Source organism: Micromys minutus (genome assembly GCF_963924665.1).
Source record: "Micromys minutus genome assembly, chromosome: 1".
In the NCBI taxonomy this organism is placed as follows: domain Eukaryota; kingdom Metazoa; phylum Chordata; class Mammalia; order Rodentia; family Muridae; genus Micromys; species Micromys minutus.
The window spans coordinates 36,343,787-36,360,685 of record NC_137969.1 but is presented as its reverse complement, the minus strand read 5'-3'; the positions used below and the strand labels follow the sequence as shown (position 1 = coordinate 36,360,685).

At 39.9% G+C, this 16,899-nt stretch overlaps 1 protein-coding gene across 3 annotated transcripts in view; it reads left to right on the top strand.

Moving 5' to 3' along the window:
- The window catches only part of COBL (cordon-bleu WH2 repeat protein), a 218,838-nt gene that overhangs the window by 106,722 nt on the left and 95,217 nt on the right, over positions 1–16,899 (top strand). For all 3 annotated transcript variants that reach the window (XM_080914148.1, XM_080914147.1, XM_080914146.1), the window contains one exon: positions 13,208–13,381. In XM_080914148.1, the coding sequence (XP_080770274.1) occupies positions 13,208–13,381 (174 nt within the window). The remainder of the gene's footprint in view (positions 1–13,207; positions 13,382–16,899) is intronic.

Sequence of the window (16,899 nt, the reverse complement as noted above, 5' to 3'; positions counted from 1 at the left end):
CCCTGGACCTATGGTCACTTCCATCCAGGAAATGGTAGCTCTGTATTAGCTATGCCTAAACAGAAACCTAGGCTTCTCTTTGCCTCCCTTGGCTACTCTTCCACCCCAACCCATCATCAGGACATCTGCTTCCTGCAGGGAGCACCCAGAACCTCACATTGTGGCACAACCCTGTGGCCCATCATCCTGCCAGGGCTGATTCTCCCACCTTGCTGCACAATCAGTGCAACCACCTCCTAACCTTGGGTTTGTGGTCCTGATGCAGCTCCTCTACAACTAGAGAGATGCTGTCTGCAGCCCCCTTGCCTCAAGTCCTGGCAGGTCTGGCTACCTGGGCAGAGTACCTCTTCCTCGGGCCTTCCCATTTTTCTAACCTCACCTCTTCTTACGGTGTTCCTGCAAACATCGGTGCACATTTGCTTGTGCCTTGATCTAGAGCTGTGTGGAGACAGGCTTCCTACACAATGGCTTTCCCTGAGGATCGCCTTTCAAATAATTGTAGAATCTTTGTTCTGCTCATTGCTCAGCACCTATCCTATCTCAGACCACTTGCTATCTTGTTTGAACCCTCTGGATTTATTTTCATTTTGCACCCTGAGAATAGTAGGCTCTGGGCCAGCTGTACTGTGCACAGGATTTTTCTTTCAATGAGTTATTTCTTCCTGAAGATGCCTGATGTTTGGTTGTATGCCTGCCAGCTCTCTTGTCTACTTTCTCCCTAGGCTGAGCAGCCAAGGCAGGTCAAGTAGGACAGTTTTGTGTTCCCTGGCAGTGTCTACCTCTAGCTTTTTTGCAGTCCTGGAGTGAGTTCATGAACTTGGATAGGGTATCTGAATTTATAGATGTCCACTCCTACAGCATCTTTCAAAGCTCCCAGAATTCTCTGCCGCTGCCTTTACCTTCTATTTTCTTCCCTATTTGTTCAGCTTTTGTTGTGACTTCCAGATTCAATCATATTTTATTGACCTATTTTTCTATCTTAAGTGAGTCCCATCTTGACCTTATATCTCCTATTGTGAGCAGTGGTTCCAAGCTGTGGATTCATGACTGAGGAGACTCAGAGGTCCTCAGCATCCTATTCCTGTGTGCAGGCTCCTGAGGGTCCTTCTGCACCTTAGAAATGCTCCTAGCTCCAGTTCATACTGCGGAGGATGAACGAAGCCCACACACCCACCACCCACAGCTCACAGGCTTAGTCCTTAGCCACATTTATATTGTGTCATTTCTGGTTAATCTGTGAGAATCACAGGAAATACAAATGTCGTTGCCCCTCTAAGCCTGGCATTCCTCATACTCCTCTCTCCTCTGAAGCTCCATTCCCCACCAGGCTAAGGAGACATTTGAAACACCCATTCTTTAACTAGTGTCTATAATCAGTACACGGTATTTTTTTTTTTTTTTATAGTTTAACAAGTGAGGACTCTTTTATTACTGACAAGTGGAAATGACATAACTTTATCTGTACAATATGATGCTCTTATACAAATAGACTTGTGATATAAGCTGAATCAAGGTGACATTTCTCTTTGTATCCCAGATGTTTTCTATAGTTAGAGCTTTTAAATTTTCCATCAGCACTTTTCAATCATATAGAACATTGTTAAATATAGTAAGTCAAGGTGTAATCACCATGATGTATAATATGTCAGCTTTTCTGGAGTGATGATATAATTTCTAATGTCTGGCCTTGATTCATGGTATAAGAACAGTTAATATTGGTAGGGCAAGAGATGAGGGAGGAGGGACAGAATAAGACCGTAAGGAAATAATAAAGAAACAGTGTGAAGAAGAGGAAAACCAGCCTACCACCGCAGTAAGCATCCACACAGGCCTGCCTCCCTGTTCCTTCCTCTCCCTGGCCTCTGACCTAGTCTCACTTCCCTAGGCATGCTGACAGAACCTTTGCTGATGCTGCGGGCTTGAGGCACTGGAACTGAGATGGAAGCCCATGCTACATGCTGGGGGTCCACTCCTTCATATGGACTGGGTCACTCAAGTGGGAGAGGAGGGAGGTCTGAACACAAAAGCTCGTCTTCTCTTGAATTCCCACTCTGAGTCTTCCCTGAGGGGAGCTCCAACTTAAAGCGACATCAAGATTTCCAGGTCAAGTGTAGAAAAGTTGAAAGAAAACGGAGACAAAGGGCTAAGAAGGAAAATTTCCAGTTCTTCAGCCATACTTTTTTGTGATTTGGAAGCCCACCCTTATGGGCTTAACACTGACCATGATGTACATGTGTGTGCACATATGTGAGCATGTACCTGGAATGTATGTATGTGTGGGAAGCGTAGTATTAATGGCTGCTATTGGAAACACACATCCAGAAATAGGCTGAATGTATGACCTAGCACTGCTCTATACTTGACCTCCACTGTGTGGTGAGAAAGATCAAAGAATTTTTTTTTATGTCACAGTCAGAATGACTGGCTTGTAGCTTGGCTAACTAGGGGTGCTTTCAGCTATGAGTGAAGCCATGCACCTGTAATTAGAGAGCAGAGTTCCTTTGAAGGGTGGCCTCCCATAAAGCTGTGTGATAGTTCCTGCCATGCCCCCTGCGGAGCTTTGCTGTCTCCCTTTGGGATGATAACTGGATTGAGATTTCAGAAAGGATATTTCACCAGGGATGACATTGAGAGTTGTGCTGAGATAATTTGGTAAATTTGGACAATAACTACTTCATGGATACTCTGGGGACATTCTTTTTCTGAAAGGAAGAAAGACCACAAAAAGTAAAAGGGTAAGAAAGGAACTGTTGAACTTCCTCACTTGAAAATGTAGTTACTTATCATTATTATCTATGTATTTCAACCTTTTGTCTAAGGATTTTAAGTAAAATTATACATTTGACCATAATTACTAAGTTACTGTATTGTCTAATATTTGTTTTCTTTTAGCATAATGGATTTCTGTCTTAGATGGACTAGACACATTTTGTATTTTTTTGTGAGTGTGTGTATGTTTGTATATGTTTGTGAGTATGTGTGTGTACCTGTGTATGTTTGTGTGTGTGTTTTAGTATGTGTGTATTATGTGTGTTTATATATGTATTTATGTGTGTGTCTGTGCATGTGAGTGATTATAGGTGTGTGTGTGTATGAGTGTGTGTGTATCTGTGTATGTTTTCTATGTGTATGCATATGTATGTGTTTATATGTGTATTTATATGTGTATTTATATGTGTATTTATATGTGTGTTTTTGTGTGTGTGTGTGAATGTGTGTGTTTTCTGTATATGTATATTTGTGTTTATGTGTGTGTTTATACATGTGTATTTATATGTGTGTGCATGTGTGTATTTGTATGTGTTTTGTGTGTACATGTGTGTTTGTGTGTGTTTATGTGTGCTTATTTGTGTGTGTACATGCACGTATTTGTGTATTTTGTATGTATGTGTATAAAGTATGTTTGTGTGTATAAGTGTACATGTGTGTGAGTTGTGAGGCTTCTTCCAGTCTCACTCTATTTAAAGTGATGTGAATCTTCTTTGTCATATACAGATGGAAAGGTATTGAATGCTGGCAGTTTCCTGACTGATGTAGGTTGTCCTTCATAGAAATCTTTATAAGTGGACCCAGAACAGAGGCCTCAAGTAAAATCTAAACAAGTCAAATAGGTGACTTAAGTAATAGTGAGAAGGTGGTGGTCTGCTTATTTTCCATTAAATCAGGTGTTGACACTATTTAGTACGTAATACTCCATAGATGTCTTCCTCTGAGTACTTATTTATAAACTTGGGGTGAGAAAGGACTATTCAGAAAAAAGCCATGAACTCCCAGAAACTATGAATACAATAATTTGTCACTATTATTAAACCTTTATCTTCTGTGTACTGTATATCTAATGACATTGCCAAACAGTGATACTGAATTCCTCTTTCCAGCCATCTTTCATGGGGTTGACTGTGCCAAAGTCCACCTCTGCTTTTTGTTGTTTAGATTATCTTCTGAGTTCAACAACCAATTGCAGCCTACTTTTTCTTGTAAACATTGGAGCCATTTGGTAGTACATAAATAAATGATTTTAATGTTAAAGGGCAAGCACCATTTACTATTATTTTTCTTATTACTATTATAGTTATTAATCCCAACAGCGTTAAACAGTGCAGTAGCTGAAAACTAGAGTAGAGACATTAATTACATGTAATAATGTATTCTAAGTACAGACAGTGAGAACTGATTTTGAATTTGTTAGTATTTGTATTCTAATGCAGATCACAGTGCTTCAGCAAAGCACACAGAAATGATTTATTAATTCTGAAACGTCTGTCACAGTTGGATAGCAGGTTTTAATGCAGAGATCTGGAATGAGGCTCCCTCCTTAAAAGGATAGAGCAGCATATTCAATTATTACCTTGTGTTCAGGGAAAACTGTGAGTACCCATTCTTCTCCAGGAACCACCATCTCTACCCATGGGGACTGATGTCAGGATAACCAGGCACCAGTGTGGCTGATGACCCCAGCTGTACTGCAGTGTTGAGAATCCAGATTCTCAAGAGGAAGAGGCTGACCCAGGACCGGCAGAGAATGAACATGTCAGAAGCAGAGGAGGAGAAAGACACATACTAATGCTTTTGTTGAATCATCAGGATACTGTTTTGGTTTTGTTTCTGTTTTTGCTTACCATTCCCCCAGGTCTAGTGCTTCCTTTAAAATATTCTCTTTCACTGAACACTGTAATGGCAACTGTGTTGCTTTCTTTCTGGAGCTCTTGAGCCTCTCTGCTTCATGGCCTCACTTGCTAGCTCCCACAAGGTCTATTCCATTGTGGTTCACAGTCACTGACCTGTTCTCTTCCTAGATCCAGTGGTCAACCTCAATCAATTTCCACTTAGGGAAGTATCTTAATACTCCATGGTGTCCTTGAGGAACAACCTTTACAGTGACCACCATAATAGAAAAAGATAGGCTGCTATCACAAGTCTGTTTCCAAAACCCACAGGCTGAGATCAGAGTCTGAGTGCCTAAGATGTTGCCCCAGTTAGATATGGAGGCAAGAGCCTCTTAGTAGACAAGCCAGTTCCAGGGTGACTCTGGTTTGAGTGTTTCTCTAGAGAAAACATGCATGGAAATACATGTCCATTTTATTGGACAGAGTTTAAGAACACAGCTTTTGTATAGCTACAAAAGAGCCTGAGAGATAATAGCGTTTGTCTTAGCACAGATGTTGGGAAAAGATAAAGGGAGAGGTGTTGGGTGTACAGCTGGCAGAACCACCATTACCTTTTTGTGAATTGAAGTTACCCAAGACAACTTCTAGAAATCTATCATGTGATGAAAGTGAGTTCTTGAAGAAGCCATGTATTTCTGTATGCCGTACAAGCTTGCCTGTGGGGCAATTTTATGGAAACATTTTTTTTCAATTGAGAATCTTTCCCCTCTGATGACTCTAGTTTATTAGTTGACACAAAACTGGCCAGCACAGCATTCATGTCCCCACAAAAATGTTTTAGTTATTCCAATGTACATACAATTGTTTTTGGAAGACCTCTTTTTCTTCCTGTTATTATGTGGTTCTTCACATTGTCTTTGTCTCCACCTCCTCCTCCCCCTCCTTCCTCTCCTCCCCCTCCTCCTTTCCTCCTCTTCCTCCTTCCCCTCCTCCTCCTCCTCCCCCCTCCTCTTCCTCCTCCTCCTTCTCCTCCTCTTCCTCCTCATTCTCCCCCTCCTCCTGCTTTTGCTGTGATGCTTTTGTCAACTTTTATTGTAAAACATTTTTTTTACCAAAGTTGAATGAATTGTTCAGAAGTAAGAAAAAAATGGTTCTCTGTCAGTAATTAAGATCTACTTTGCTTTTAGTGATTTTTTTTCCAACTTCCTGTTCAAAGAGAAGACCATTTTACTGTATAATCTGGAAAAAACTTGTATAGAACGTGCTGTCTCATAAGAAGAGGCTGTCTGATGTTTTTTCTGGAAGCTGTCTTGCAACAGGATGTTTTGCTGAAGCAAAGACCTGAGAGGGCATGTGGTGTTTAGAAAGACTATAAGTAGGAATCCACAGACAGTAAAAGGGGGCTCTCTTGCATTGCAATGCTGTGCAATGTTTTGCTGGTCTTCGCTGGTCTTTACTTCATAGAGAGAAATGCACTAAAGAACTTCTTACGGTATTTTGGCTGACCCTGGCAGCTTCTGCAGACTCTTGATCATTCTGTGAAGCCTTTTTCTGCTAGGGATCCATGTTTGCTGTTTGCTATCTGACTAGACTGCCGCTACTGATCTGTGTTTGGTGTTTGCTATTAGTCTAGACTGCTGGTATTCTGACAACAAAGACTGGAATTGCTTTAACGAACTAGTTTTACACAGGACCACATCCCCTTTGTCCTATTAACCATCTTTCTCCCCTACCTCTGGTTGATGGGCTAGAACCGAGGTTGACACATTCAAGAACTCATAGTAGATTTAGAAAAATCTAAGCCTACAGTAACTTATGCAGGATAGCCTAGTACATTGTTAGTGTGGCCACCGCTGGGCTAGTAATCCTAGATTCTCCTGCCATTGCTTCTGGTCATAATATTTTATCTCAGCAGTAAATAATAATCCTAACAAAGGCAGATGCAGAGGAAACAATGTATTGAAGAAAGTTGAAACAAAGGAAAGGTTTTATTGTCAGATAAAAGGACTCATAACAGTCCATCACCTTACCCACTTGGCTACTTCGTCATAAGTATCTTCAAAATATTTTATGTGATACTATTAAAATTAATTTTTATATTTAAAGCAAAAAGGTTACCCAAGTCTCCTTTCTATGTCTGCCTCTGCTGTTCCTCAAGTCCCTTTCCTGGTGGCAACAAAGTGAAAGAAATACTTTGAGTTAAGCAGCTGCTTTGCTGATTTACTTTATAGGAAGTTAAGAACTTACCTATGTGGTTTTAAGTAATTGATCATGCCATTAAAAACAACAACTAAGACATATCTAAAAACAATTTTAAGAACACCATGTAGGGGCTGGAGAGATGGCTCAGTGGTTAAGAGCACTGACTGCTCTTCCAGAGATCCTGAGTTCAAATCCCAACAACCACATGGTGGCTCACAGTTATCTGTAATGAGATCTGATACTTTCTACTGGTGTGTCTGAAGACGGCTACAGTACTCATATATAATAAATAAATAAATCTTTTTTGAAAACATCATATAGTACCAGGCAGCGCCTCAGCAATGAGTTGTTATCATTCTGGAAAGTTTAGGATGAGATAATTTTGGTGCATGTGTTAGTCTCAAAGTAGAGATGTTCCTCCTGATTTCTATGTCATTCTTATGCAAAAATTATATGCTAGTAATTCTGTTAGCAATACTAATTAATGGCTAGCGAGAAAATAAATTCAGCAGTAATATATTAGAAAGCACAGCAATATAATCTCAAAAGAAAGACCAATTTCATGTGAATATTTATTCTGTGGGTGTCTCTCTAAAACTGGTCTATATTTGGTAAAACCTCTACATTCCAGGACACACAGAAGAGGAGAAACCAGAGTCTAGAGTCAACCCTATGGGTGTGTAAAGTTAATATTTTGAGAACAAAACTATAGCAACTCTCTAAGTATTTTAACATATAAAAATGAGCCTTCCTAATGAGGGCGCTGACCCGTGTTCTGTTTGTTCCTGCTTGTGTGTTCTGAGGAATCTTAATGTCCAGCTATAGCTGTAGGTCTGGGCTAGAGAATAGTGGTGGGTCAGCCAGAATATTTCCCTTCTGGGCCAAAAAAATAGAAATGCCCCCACCCCATATCCACTCTCTGTCCCTCCAAGGCTTCCTGGTCCGCCCTGCGTCCAAATTCCAGGGAGAGAAGATGCTGCCTCCAAGCTGACGAGTGCTTCCATTAGCCTGTGTATAAAGTTCCTTTCAATTTCAGAGTATTTTTGGCCTTTGCCAGCTTCTCTTTAACAAGAGAAAAAAAGTACTCCAGCAATCTAGAGACCAGCAAAAAGCATAAAGCTATGATTTGATAGACTTAAGAAAATATACCTGGGAAACCTTGAACAAAGGAATTAACGGTTCATTCCTTTTTCTCTTGCTTTTGGTTTGGCAAACGTGCTAAAGTGTGGGAGAGAGAGATGGTTTCTATACAGAATCAGTGAACTCCTCGGGAATAAACGCTGTAGCAGCTGTCAGGAGCTTCTCGTGAGGCCAGGCGAGGGGGTGGATGATAAACCTTGCCACTGACTACGTTGATTCATACTAAATCCCCAGGTCATCTGAGAAGTGGGAGTCGGAGCAGCTGTTACACAGCCATGGAAGTAAACACCCTTCTACTGTGACAGAGACTAGATTTTTTTTTTTTTTTTTTACTTACAGTTGAAATGGCCCTTCTTCTGAAAGTCTTTCCTGAACCAGAAATGAGCTGCTACCTTAGAGCAGTTGTTATGCCTCTTTGGCATGTGCCTAGCAGCCAGTCCTGGAACATTTTGTTGCAAGGGCAGCCTTACCATTTCAGATTTAGCAGTTTCCGCAAACACCGTCTAAACCGTTATGGCAAAGTTGCAGCGTGTGTAAATTAAACATTAGGTTTTTTTTGTTGTTGCTTTTGTTTGTTGTTGTTTTTTTGTTTTTTTTTTTTTTGTTTTTTTTTGAGTCAGAGTATTTTTTTCCCAAAGATCTTAATGATATGTGAGCCAGTCATGGCTATAAAGCCAAATCAGATCACTGAAGAAGTATCTGCTGATGTCCCTGTGTTAAAGAATGTCCTCAGGTCCCTACAGGTACTGGTCTTGGTGTGCACATGGATGGCCATGCTACCACTCTCATTCTGTTTTGCTCTGAGGGTATGTACTGGTCATATCAGTAAGGGGAGAATAGCTAATGCTATTTGAGGGTGGGAGACGAGTGAGTCTCTCCTGATCAAGGGCTCTGTATTGCTTCAAGACTCAGCATCTAAAAGAGTTTCTACCGAAATTCACATCTGAAAAGATGACATCCCAGAACCAAGATCCAGTTATTTAGTGTGGGGAGAAATAGAGCATACTTCCCCCAAAGCTAGTAAATTTTGGCCAGAAGTATACCCATTACCCTGTGAGTTGTGGAACTCAGTGTTCACACCTTGACTTTGAGTAGCCATTGTTGGTCTTCATCATTGCAAAGCATTAAGTAGACTCCTTGTGAAATGGCACATAGAATTTGTTCTCTTTTCCCCACCTCCAGACTAAAAGGCTGCAGAGCAATTCTGCTTTCTCCTGGAGAACTCTAGCAGGGAGTTGTTAACATGATGAGGACTCTCCCAAGGAGTTGTTAAGATGTTGATGATAGTCAAGGTACCTCAGGGGGATGTGACCATTTTAAAGTGATTGTGATGACCTTAAGCAATGCTGTGTGTCAGAGGTCTTAAGAATACTGAATGCTGGATGTGCTAAACTGGAGTGAGAACAAGAAACAGGCGAAGTCTACCTGACACTTGGAATTGCATCAAAATCTGGGTAGGATCTGGTTCCAGAGGCCATGCTGAACCCACCTGCCATGTTAACACAATTCAACTTTTAAAAGTTAATTTGTAAAATCATCAAAGACTTATTATTTTAATATTAATTCAAAAGTTGTATTAAGCAAATAAATGAGATTCATACAATAAAAGGAACCAAAACAGAAAAAAAAAATACTTCACAGAACACCTTAAAAAAGACCCTCCAAAAATTTCTACATGAGGAAAATAACATAAAAGAAAGCTTAAAAGATATAAAATGCATATTTTATTCAAAATTATAAAAACAGGTACCTAGCAATCATATAGTAACAAAGAAAATTAAAATTGAAATGCAAATGAAGTACCCAGTGCTTTGGAGAGATGGCTCAGAGGATGAGAGCACTTGCTGCTCTCACAAAGCGCATGGAATTGCTTCCTAGCTCTTATATGACAGCTCGTAATTCTCTGTGAGTTCAGCTCCAGGGTATTTGCTGCCCTCTTCTGACCTCCTTGGCCATCAGACACACATATGGTACACATTTATACATGATCAAACTAGACAGAATGCCAAAACTGAGACGAGGAAGTGGATACAAAGTCCCACCTTTAGCCAAGATGCTATTTGCAATTGATATGTTCTTCATAAAATGTTTTAAAGGAAATAGGCTACATAGAACTTCATACAAGGTGCAGGACATTTAAAAGAATGAGGTAATTTCACGAACATGTTTTGTGATTAGTCAGGTAAGCATAGTTAGCATTGAACACCAAGGAAGAGGAAGTGAAGGCCCATGATTAGATAGGGTAGACTGAAGAGAAGCAACTTTGGATACAGAATTGTAAAACACATTGTTCTGAGAATGACATTAGTGATGCTGGGATGCCAAGCAGTATGGGAGTTTGGTGTTCTTCTCCACTGAGTGAAACCAACCACCCTAATGAGAGAGTATACAAGGTTGTGCCCATACTATGTGTTAAATATGTAAAACGGTGTGTGTGTGTGTGTGTGTGTGTGTGTGATCAGCTGACTTTATATATAAGTAGATTAAGCAGCTTGGATGATTCTGGTTTCTGTTTCTGGCTACATGCTATTGGCAAGAAAGATTGAGGTTGGTGGTTCTCCTACATTTGGAGATAGTTGAGTCAACTTGATACCAGTAAAACATCTCCACAGTTGTAGTCATTGGGTGAGCCAAGTTCCTTCTCTGGTTTTCGTTTTATATTTCATTTACCAGAACCCTTAGGCCCCGTGTTCTTGAGGTTTTCGAAGGACAACTTAGAGAGGGAAGAGTTGTTGGTGGGGGATTCCTTACAGATGGGTAGTTTATGACCATCAGAGCAGGGAATAGGACAACAGGCAGACACACATGGTGGTGAGTACCTGAGATCTTACCTGTTAGGACAACAACCACAGAGAGAAACAGCTAACTGGAATGATTCAGGCTTTTGAAACTTCAAAGCCCACCTAATGATACAACTTTCTCCAAGGCTGTGTCCGCTCCAACTTTCCTATTCCTTCCCAAACAGTTCTACTAACTAGGAGCCAAGCATTCAAATGTTTGAGCATATGGGAAGCCTTTTCAAACCACCAAAGCTTTTGTAATTAAGGTCGAAGAAACCTAAGGCTAAATTTGTTTCTCAGGAAATTAAATGGTAGAATTTGTGATTGACCAAAGTAACTAGGTTGTTGCTTTCTTCTGTAAGTGTCATTTATATATTTCTTTAATTAAAACAATTATGTGATAAGGCCTTATTATATATCTCAGGCTAGTCTCAAGCTCACAATTTATCTGCTTCACCCTTCTCAGCATCTGGAATTGCAGGCTTGTGCCACCATGTCCAGCTGTAAATTTATTTTATATATGGGAAATGAGTTGGTCACTTGAAACCTTATCCACAAATTTAAATGTGAAAGCAGAGTTTCCCAGAAGTTTAAGCGCCATCCATTCATTCTAGGAGATCTAAGCTCATGAGCCTTTCAGGCTGTAGGAACTATGAGTACTGAGGACAAGGCAGTGATTAAATCAAGAGACAATCACTGTCTTCACAGAGCCCACACATAAATGGGAGAGAAAGATCGACAAGGCATTACATAATCATAATCACTTAAGCATTTTGAATGCTCCCTGTGTGCCAAGAACTCTCTCCCGCTTGATTACATGTAGTAACTCATGTAGTTCACAATGATAGTTCTGTTGTCTAGGAGCTATTCAGTCCAGTTTTGAAAGAGAGGAACTGTTACAGAGACAAATTAAAACTTGCCCAGGGTTATGTGGCTGGTGGTGGCAAAGCCAGAAATCAAAACTCAGACAGTATCTCTCTAGTTTGTGGCTTTGTCTTTTTCTGCATTGGCTTTATGTGGAACACATCCAGGATGACTTGAGCTATAGATAAAGATCAGTGTGAGTGACAGTACAGCTTGGGGCATGGCTGCCTTTTGTTTCTAATCCAAAATTAGAGTTGTAGTTCTCTAAGTGTCTTTTCTGCATAGACATTCCTTCCTTTTCTGTTAACAAAGACTTGTGCAGCAGATGATTGAAAGAAAACGGATATGTTATTAAGGTCATAAGGTTGGAAATTGTTTCTAAAAACCCACAATTTTGTGTGTTTGGTGGCAGGTATATATTTGTTCACAAGCAACTGTTGCCAAGTCCTACACTGTTGGTCTGAGAGCCTTCAACACGTGGTGCTTTCATTTATGTACCATTAGGTTTTCATAGAACTCCCGAAGGTTAGAATAAACTGGGCAAAGGGCTATTCTGTGAAACAGCACAGCATGACACATCATAGCTTCTACAGTGAGATGTTCTATTTGTTTGTTTGTTTGTTTGTTTGTTTGTTTATTTTTGCAGAGGGAGATTACAGGTGAAGGGGTCCGTAAGAGAGGAGTAGGAAATGAATAGAATTGGGGTCTCTGATGTGAAATTTACAAAAAGTCAATAAAAAATTATGAAAAAAAGAGAGAAGGGAGAACCTGTCAATAGAAGAAATACTTCTCAGTGGTAAACTAATACTCTTCTTTGCCATTATAGTGCACTGCCTCAAGAGCTCTCTTGGTAATCTCTAAGAATTCAATCCTGTGACACGTTAAAATTTTAAGATGGTTGATTTGAGATGTTAAAGTTTTAAGATAATAGATTTACACCTACAGTTTATTTGGGGGAAAAAACTTAATAATGCTTGTCACTAAGTGTTCTTAAGAGTTTATGTTTCATAATTGAGCTGCACCCCTGACATTGTAATGCTATGGTTGCCTAAATAAGACCTTAAAATGATGATACCAACAGAATGACAATGCCAACATGGATGGGGAAACTATCACTGGGCTCTTCCCCTAACGAAAAGCTATAGACAATTCCTGAATTCAGAGAGGAGAATCCGTCTGCTCTCATCTGAGATGAGACTTGATATGTGGTCCAGGTCCAAGCAGCCCTAAACACATACATCTGAGTGACAGTAAATGAACTCAACAGATTGTGTATATATATATATATATATGTGTGTGTGTGTGTGTGTGTGTGTGTGTGTGTGTGTGTGTGTGTGTGTTTGTGTGTAACAATAAAAATTAAATAAAAAGAGGTCATGAATTTGAAAAGTGTAGGGACAAACAAAAAAGAAATCACAGGAAGGAAAGCGAAGGGACAAATGATGTACAGTACTCACACACAAAATTCTCCGAAAAATAAAAAGCGTAAAATGTTTCCTAGGAGAATAGTAATAAGAGTTTTGCTCTAGTACTTCATGTTTGCTAGTAGAAGATTGGGTGGTTTCAAGAAGAAAGATCTCACTGATGAGGTGTCCTTTGTCTCATCCCCTACAGGGCTGCTTAACAACACCCAACTCACCATCCTTGCATTCTCGGTCCCTAACCCTGGGTCCCTCGCTCTCACTGGGCAACATCTCTGGAGTGTCTATGAAGTCAGACATGAAGAAACGCAGAGCCCCTCCTCCTCCAAGTCCTGGGCTGCTGGGTCAAGACAAGGTATCAGAAAAGGTAGGATGGTCACATCTCTCACAACCAAAGCATCTTTTCACTGACCCAGTTAACTTCACTGCAGATCCTTGGAAATGCTGAATTCTTTACTCTTGAGGTTTTAACACGATGTGAACATCTGAGCTTTATTTAGAAGTAAAAGCGAGACACCACTCTGCTCCAGTTACTAAGCTAGGGAACTATTTTTGGGGTCTTTGGTTCTTAAGGACCCAGTGCTTGTAGATGAACATTTGTTTTATTTTAGCACTGAAATTTTGGTGGTGTCACAGAGATCACTTATAAGAAATTACATAAATAAAGGTACCAGAGAAAGCTGAAGCTTATGAAGGAGACAAATGTATCGAACCTAAATGCTCCACATTTTTCAGATTCATAGAAAGTGGAGACTTATGCATATTAAGTTGTTTTAAATATGACATGGGGTTTATTTCATAGGAACTGTATTTAAGAAGCATTCTCTTGGTGTGTTTTTAGAGCAGTACAAAGCCTTCTAAGGCATTATGTCATTAGACATGGCCCCATAGATCACATCCTGAGCAGTGAGCCACCTAACCTAGGGTTTCTACTCCTCTTCATGTAATGAATCCTCAGCTACCTGATAACACCTGGAAACATTACTTGGGATGTCTGATCCTCCCCTCCCAGGAGTAGGAACCATATGACACTTTAAACTCTAATTTCATATTCTGACATTTCAGGTCCAGTTAACTGCACTCCCAAAATATCAAATAGAAAGTTTCAGGAAAAAAATTGTAAATTTAATTTTCACACTCCTCTAAGTAGCGTGATGAAATCTCACAGGCATACTATGTCCTGCTAGGACACGAGCCATCTCTTTGCTGAGCATATCTGTATTGTATTACTATCTTTTTATTGCTTGCTAAGTGGTGCAGTTATGACCAGTTCTCATGATACTGCAGTACTATAGCCATATAATCATTATTTGTCTTAATTGTGGCCCAAGGGCTAAATATAGTGATGGAAGCAGTTGGCATTTACCAGAGAAAACCTTTCTTAATTGGAAAGGTAAAGTGTTAGAGACAGTATAGAGTATGAGAGACGGGAGAGGGCACGCGGGGGGTGGGGTGGCTAAGCATCTAAAAGATGTGTTTGTGGAGGTGGCAGCTATATGTCTCTTCTCCAACCTCTGAGCAAAGTACTGGAAAAGAAAACCATGAAGTTTTGACTTTTCTAAACACATCCTCAAGTGGATGAAGTATAGACACTACCTCTGGGGTACCTCAGCAGGGCTCATGATGAAGTGTGGACACTACCTCTGGGGTACCTCAGCAGGGCTCATTATGAAGTGTGGACACTACCTCTGGGGTACCTCAGCAGGGCTCATGATTTTGACTCTTCTAAGCTCTGCATCACCACCCACATTCTGAGGTGCAAGTTGAGAATGAAGGATGCTTTTCTCTTGTTTGGCTGCTTTGTTTCGTCTGATCCTGCATCCGAGATTCCTGAGCAGAAAGCATACCCTGAACACTGGTATCACATGAAGCACGCTGAGCATCCTTTTATTCTCTGAAGGATTTCACATTCTCTTTCTTGACTGGTGCCTTGACATCCTTGGCTCTATCATCCCTCTCAAGAATATCAGGACATTTACAGTCTTTAGGTTTGAATCATTTTTACTTGATGGCTTTGCTTAACAACATAAATATTCTAGAAGCTATGTCCATTCTTGCAAAAGTCGAGGCTTTGCCTTGGGTCTTTGTTACAGCTGCAGATTACTGTGAGTGGGTCTTAATGTTAGCTTTGACATCTGATTTAGTCATTTTGTTCTCATTGCTGTGACAACACTTTTTTTTTCACTCTGAGGATGCAGTCTGTCATGGCAGGGAAGTCACAGCAGCAGGAGCTTGAACATTTGTTGCATTTCATCCAGAGAGCAGGGAATGGAAAGTCATTGCTCAGCTCCCCTTTTACTTTTTATTTACACCTCAGTTCATGGGTGGACCATCCACACTTAGTACACGTCTTCTCTCAGCTAAATCTTGCTGGAGACAACATCATAGACATAGCATAAGTGCATTACTGGGGTCTTTCTAAATCAGGTCAAACATGCAGGTTGATCATTACTGCATCTTAACTTGTCTGTCTGTCTGTTTACCTGTCCTGTAGATGTCTTTATTTTTGCAGAGCCTTTTTAAACCATGTATATCAGAAACCTTATCTGACTCCCATAGGCCTTTTATTCATGTCACTAGAAATTATCTCAAAATCCTATAATACAGCACAATTTAGAAGATGTTCTGTTTTTTTTTTTTTTTTTTTTGTCTCAGGCAGTCATTTCTTTTGAGATTTCTGTGATGCTACAGTTATGTCCTGATAAAAAGAAATTTAGTCACAGAGGCACATCAGTTTGTCCCACATTCAGTGGATGGAGCCACTATGTGAATCTGTTTCCCGTGACCACAGTTCATGTCTTTAATCAGTTTACACTGTGTACTTTTTCATAACACCCAGATGTATTGATAACATTAGCTAATGGCTAACATTCCAGCCACCCCCCCCCCCCCGAGATGCCTTGTTCTTTTGGTTGGGATAGATTTCTTTAGTGATGAGAAATATGTTTTCCGAGACCAGGGCTATGTAAAATGCTTTTCTTCGATAAGAAACCTTAATGTGGTGGAGCATAAATGGTACATCAGCATTTCAGAATTGTCTTCTGTACAAAGATGCTATGCTTTGTTTTTCTGAATTTAATTTAGTTACTCATACTGTATCGTCTGCTAGAGCAGAAAAACATATAGTAACTGGAGAATTGGGAACTCTAAATGGAAAATAAACAGGACATTTTCCCCTGCAGAATGAGCAGAGCCCCTCTGCAGCAGTAAAAGCTGCACTGAAATCTGTTTTATTTGGCACAGAATGGGTTGAGAAATTGGTTGCTGGAAACCATCTCCCTTTTAAAGTATGTGAGTGGAGTACAGATTGTATTTAAGCCTTTCCTATGAACATGGTTCTTTTTAAAAGGAAATATATTTTGTTATTTACCAATTTCTGGGAAAGGAACCCCAAAAATATGTTGTCCTGGTTGTTGGAAAGGACATCAGTTCCTTTTTATGAATTTTCTTCCATCTAAAGGTAAGTTGTTTGTTTGAAAACCTAATTTATATGTAGCTGCTACTAAAACCAAAATCCTGAATAAGAAGAAAACGTTTAGTTTCAAGGCTTGGCCAGCTTATGAGAACACTTAGGTTTTCATGTTCACAGGACTATTTTTTTTTATTAACTAAGTGGCAAAAATTCAACATTTAACCATCTTAAAGATAGAATAATTTTCCCACATTCCATTTTATCTAAAATGCAAAAATGTTTTACATAATTAAATACTCATGATTTGATCTTCAGTATTTATGTTTGAAGATAATTTTTAAGAAAATTTCTCAGAAATGTTCAAGCTGGAAAATAAACAATGCCACCTTTATAAAAATCTCTTTGTGGCACATTTGGGAAGATGAGTTGGCACAGGGGCATGATCTCTTTAGGAGGAGGAGGATAGTGCCTTT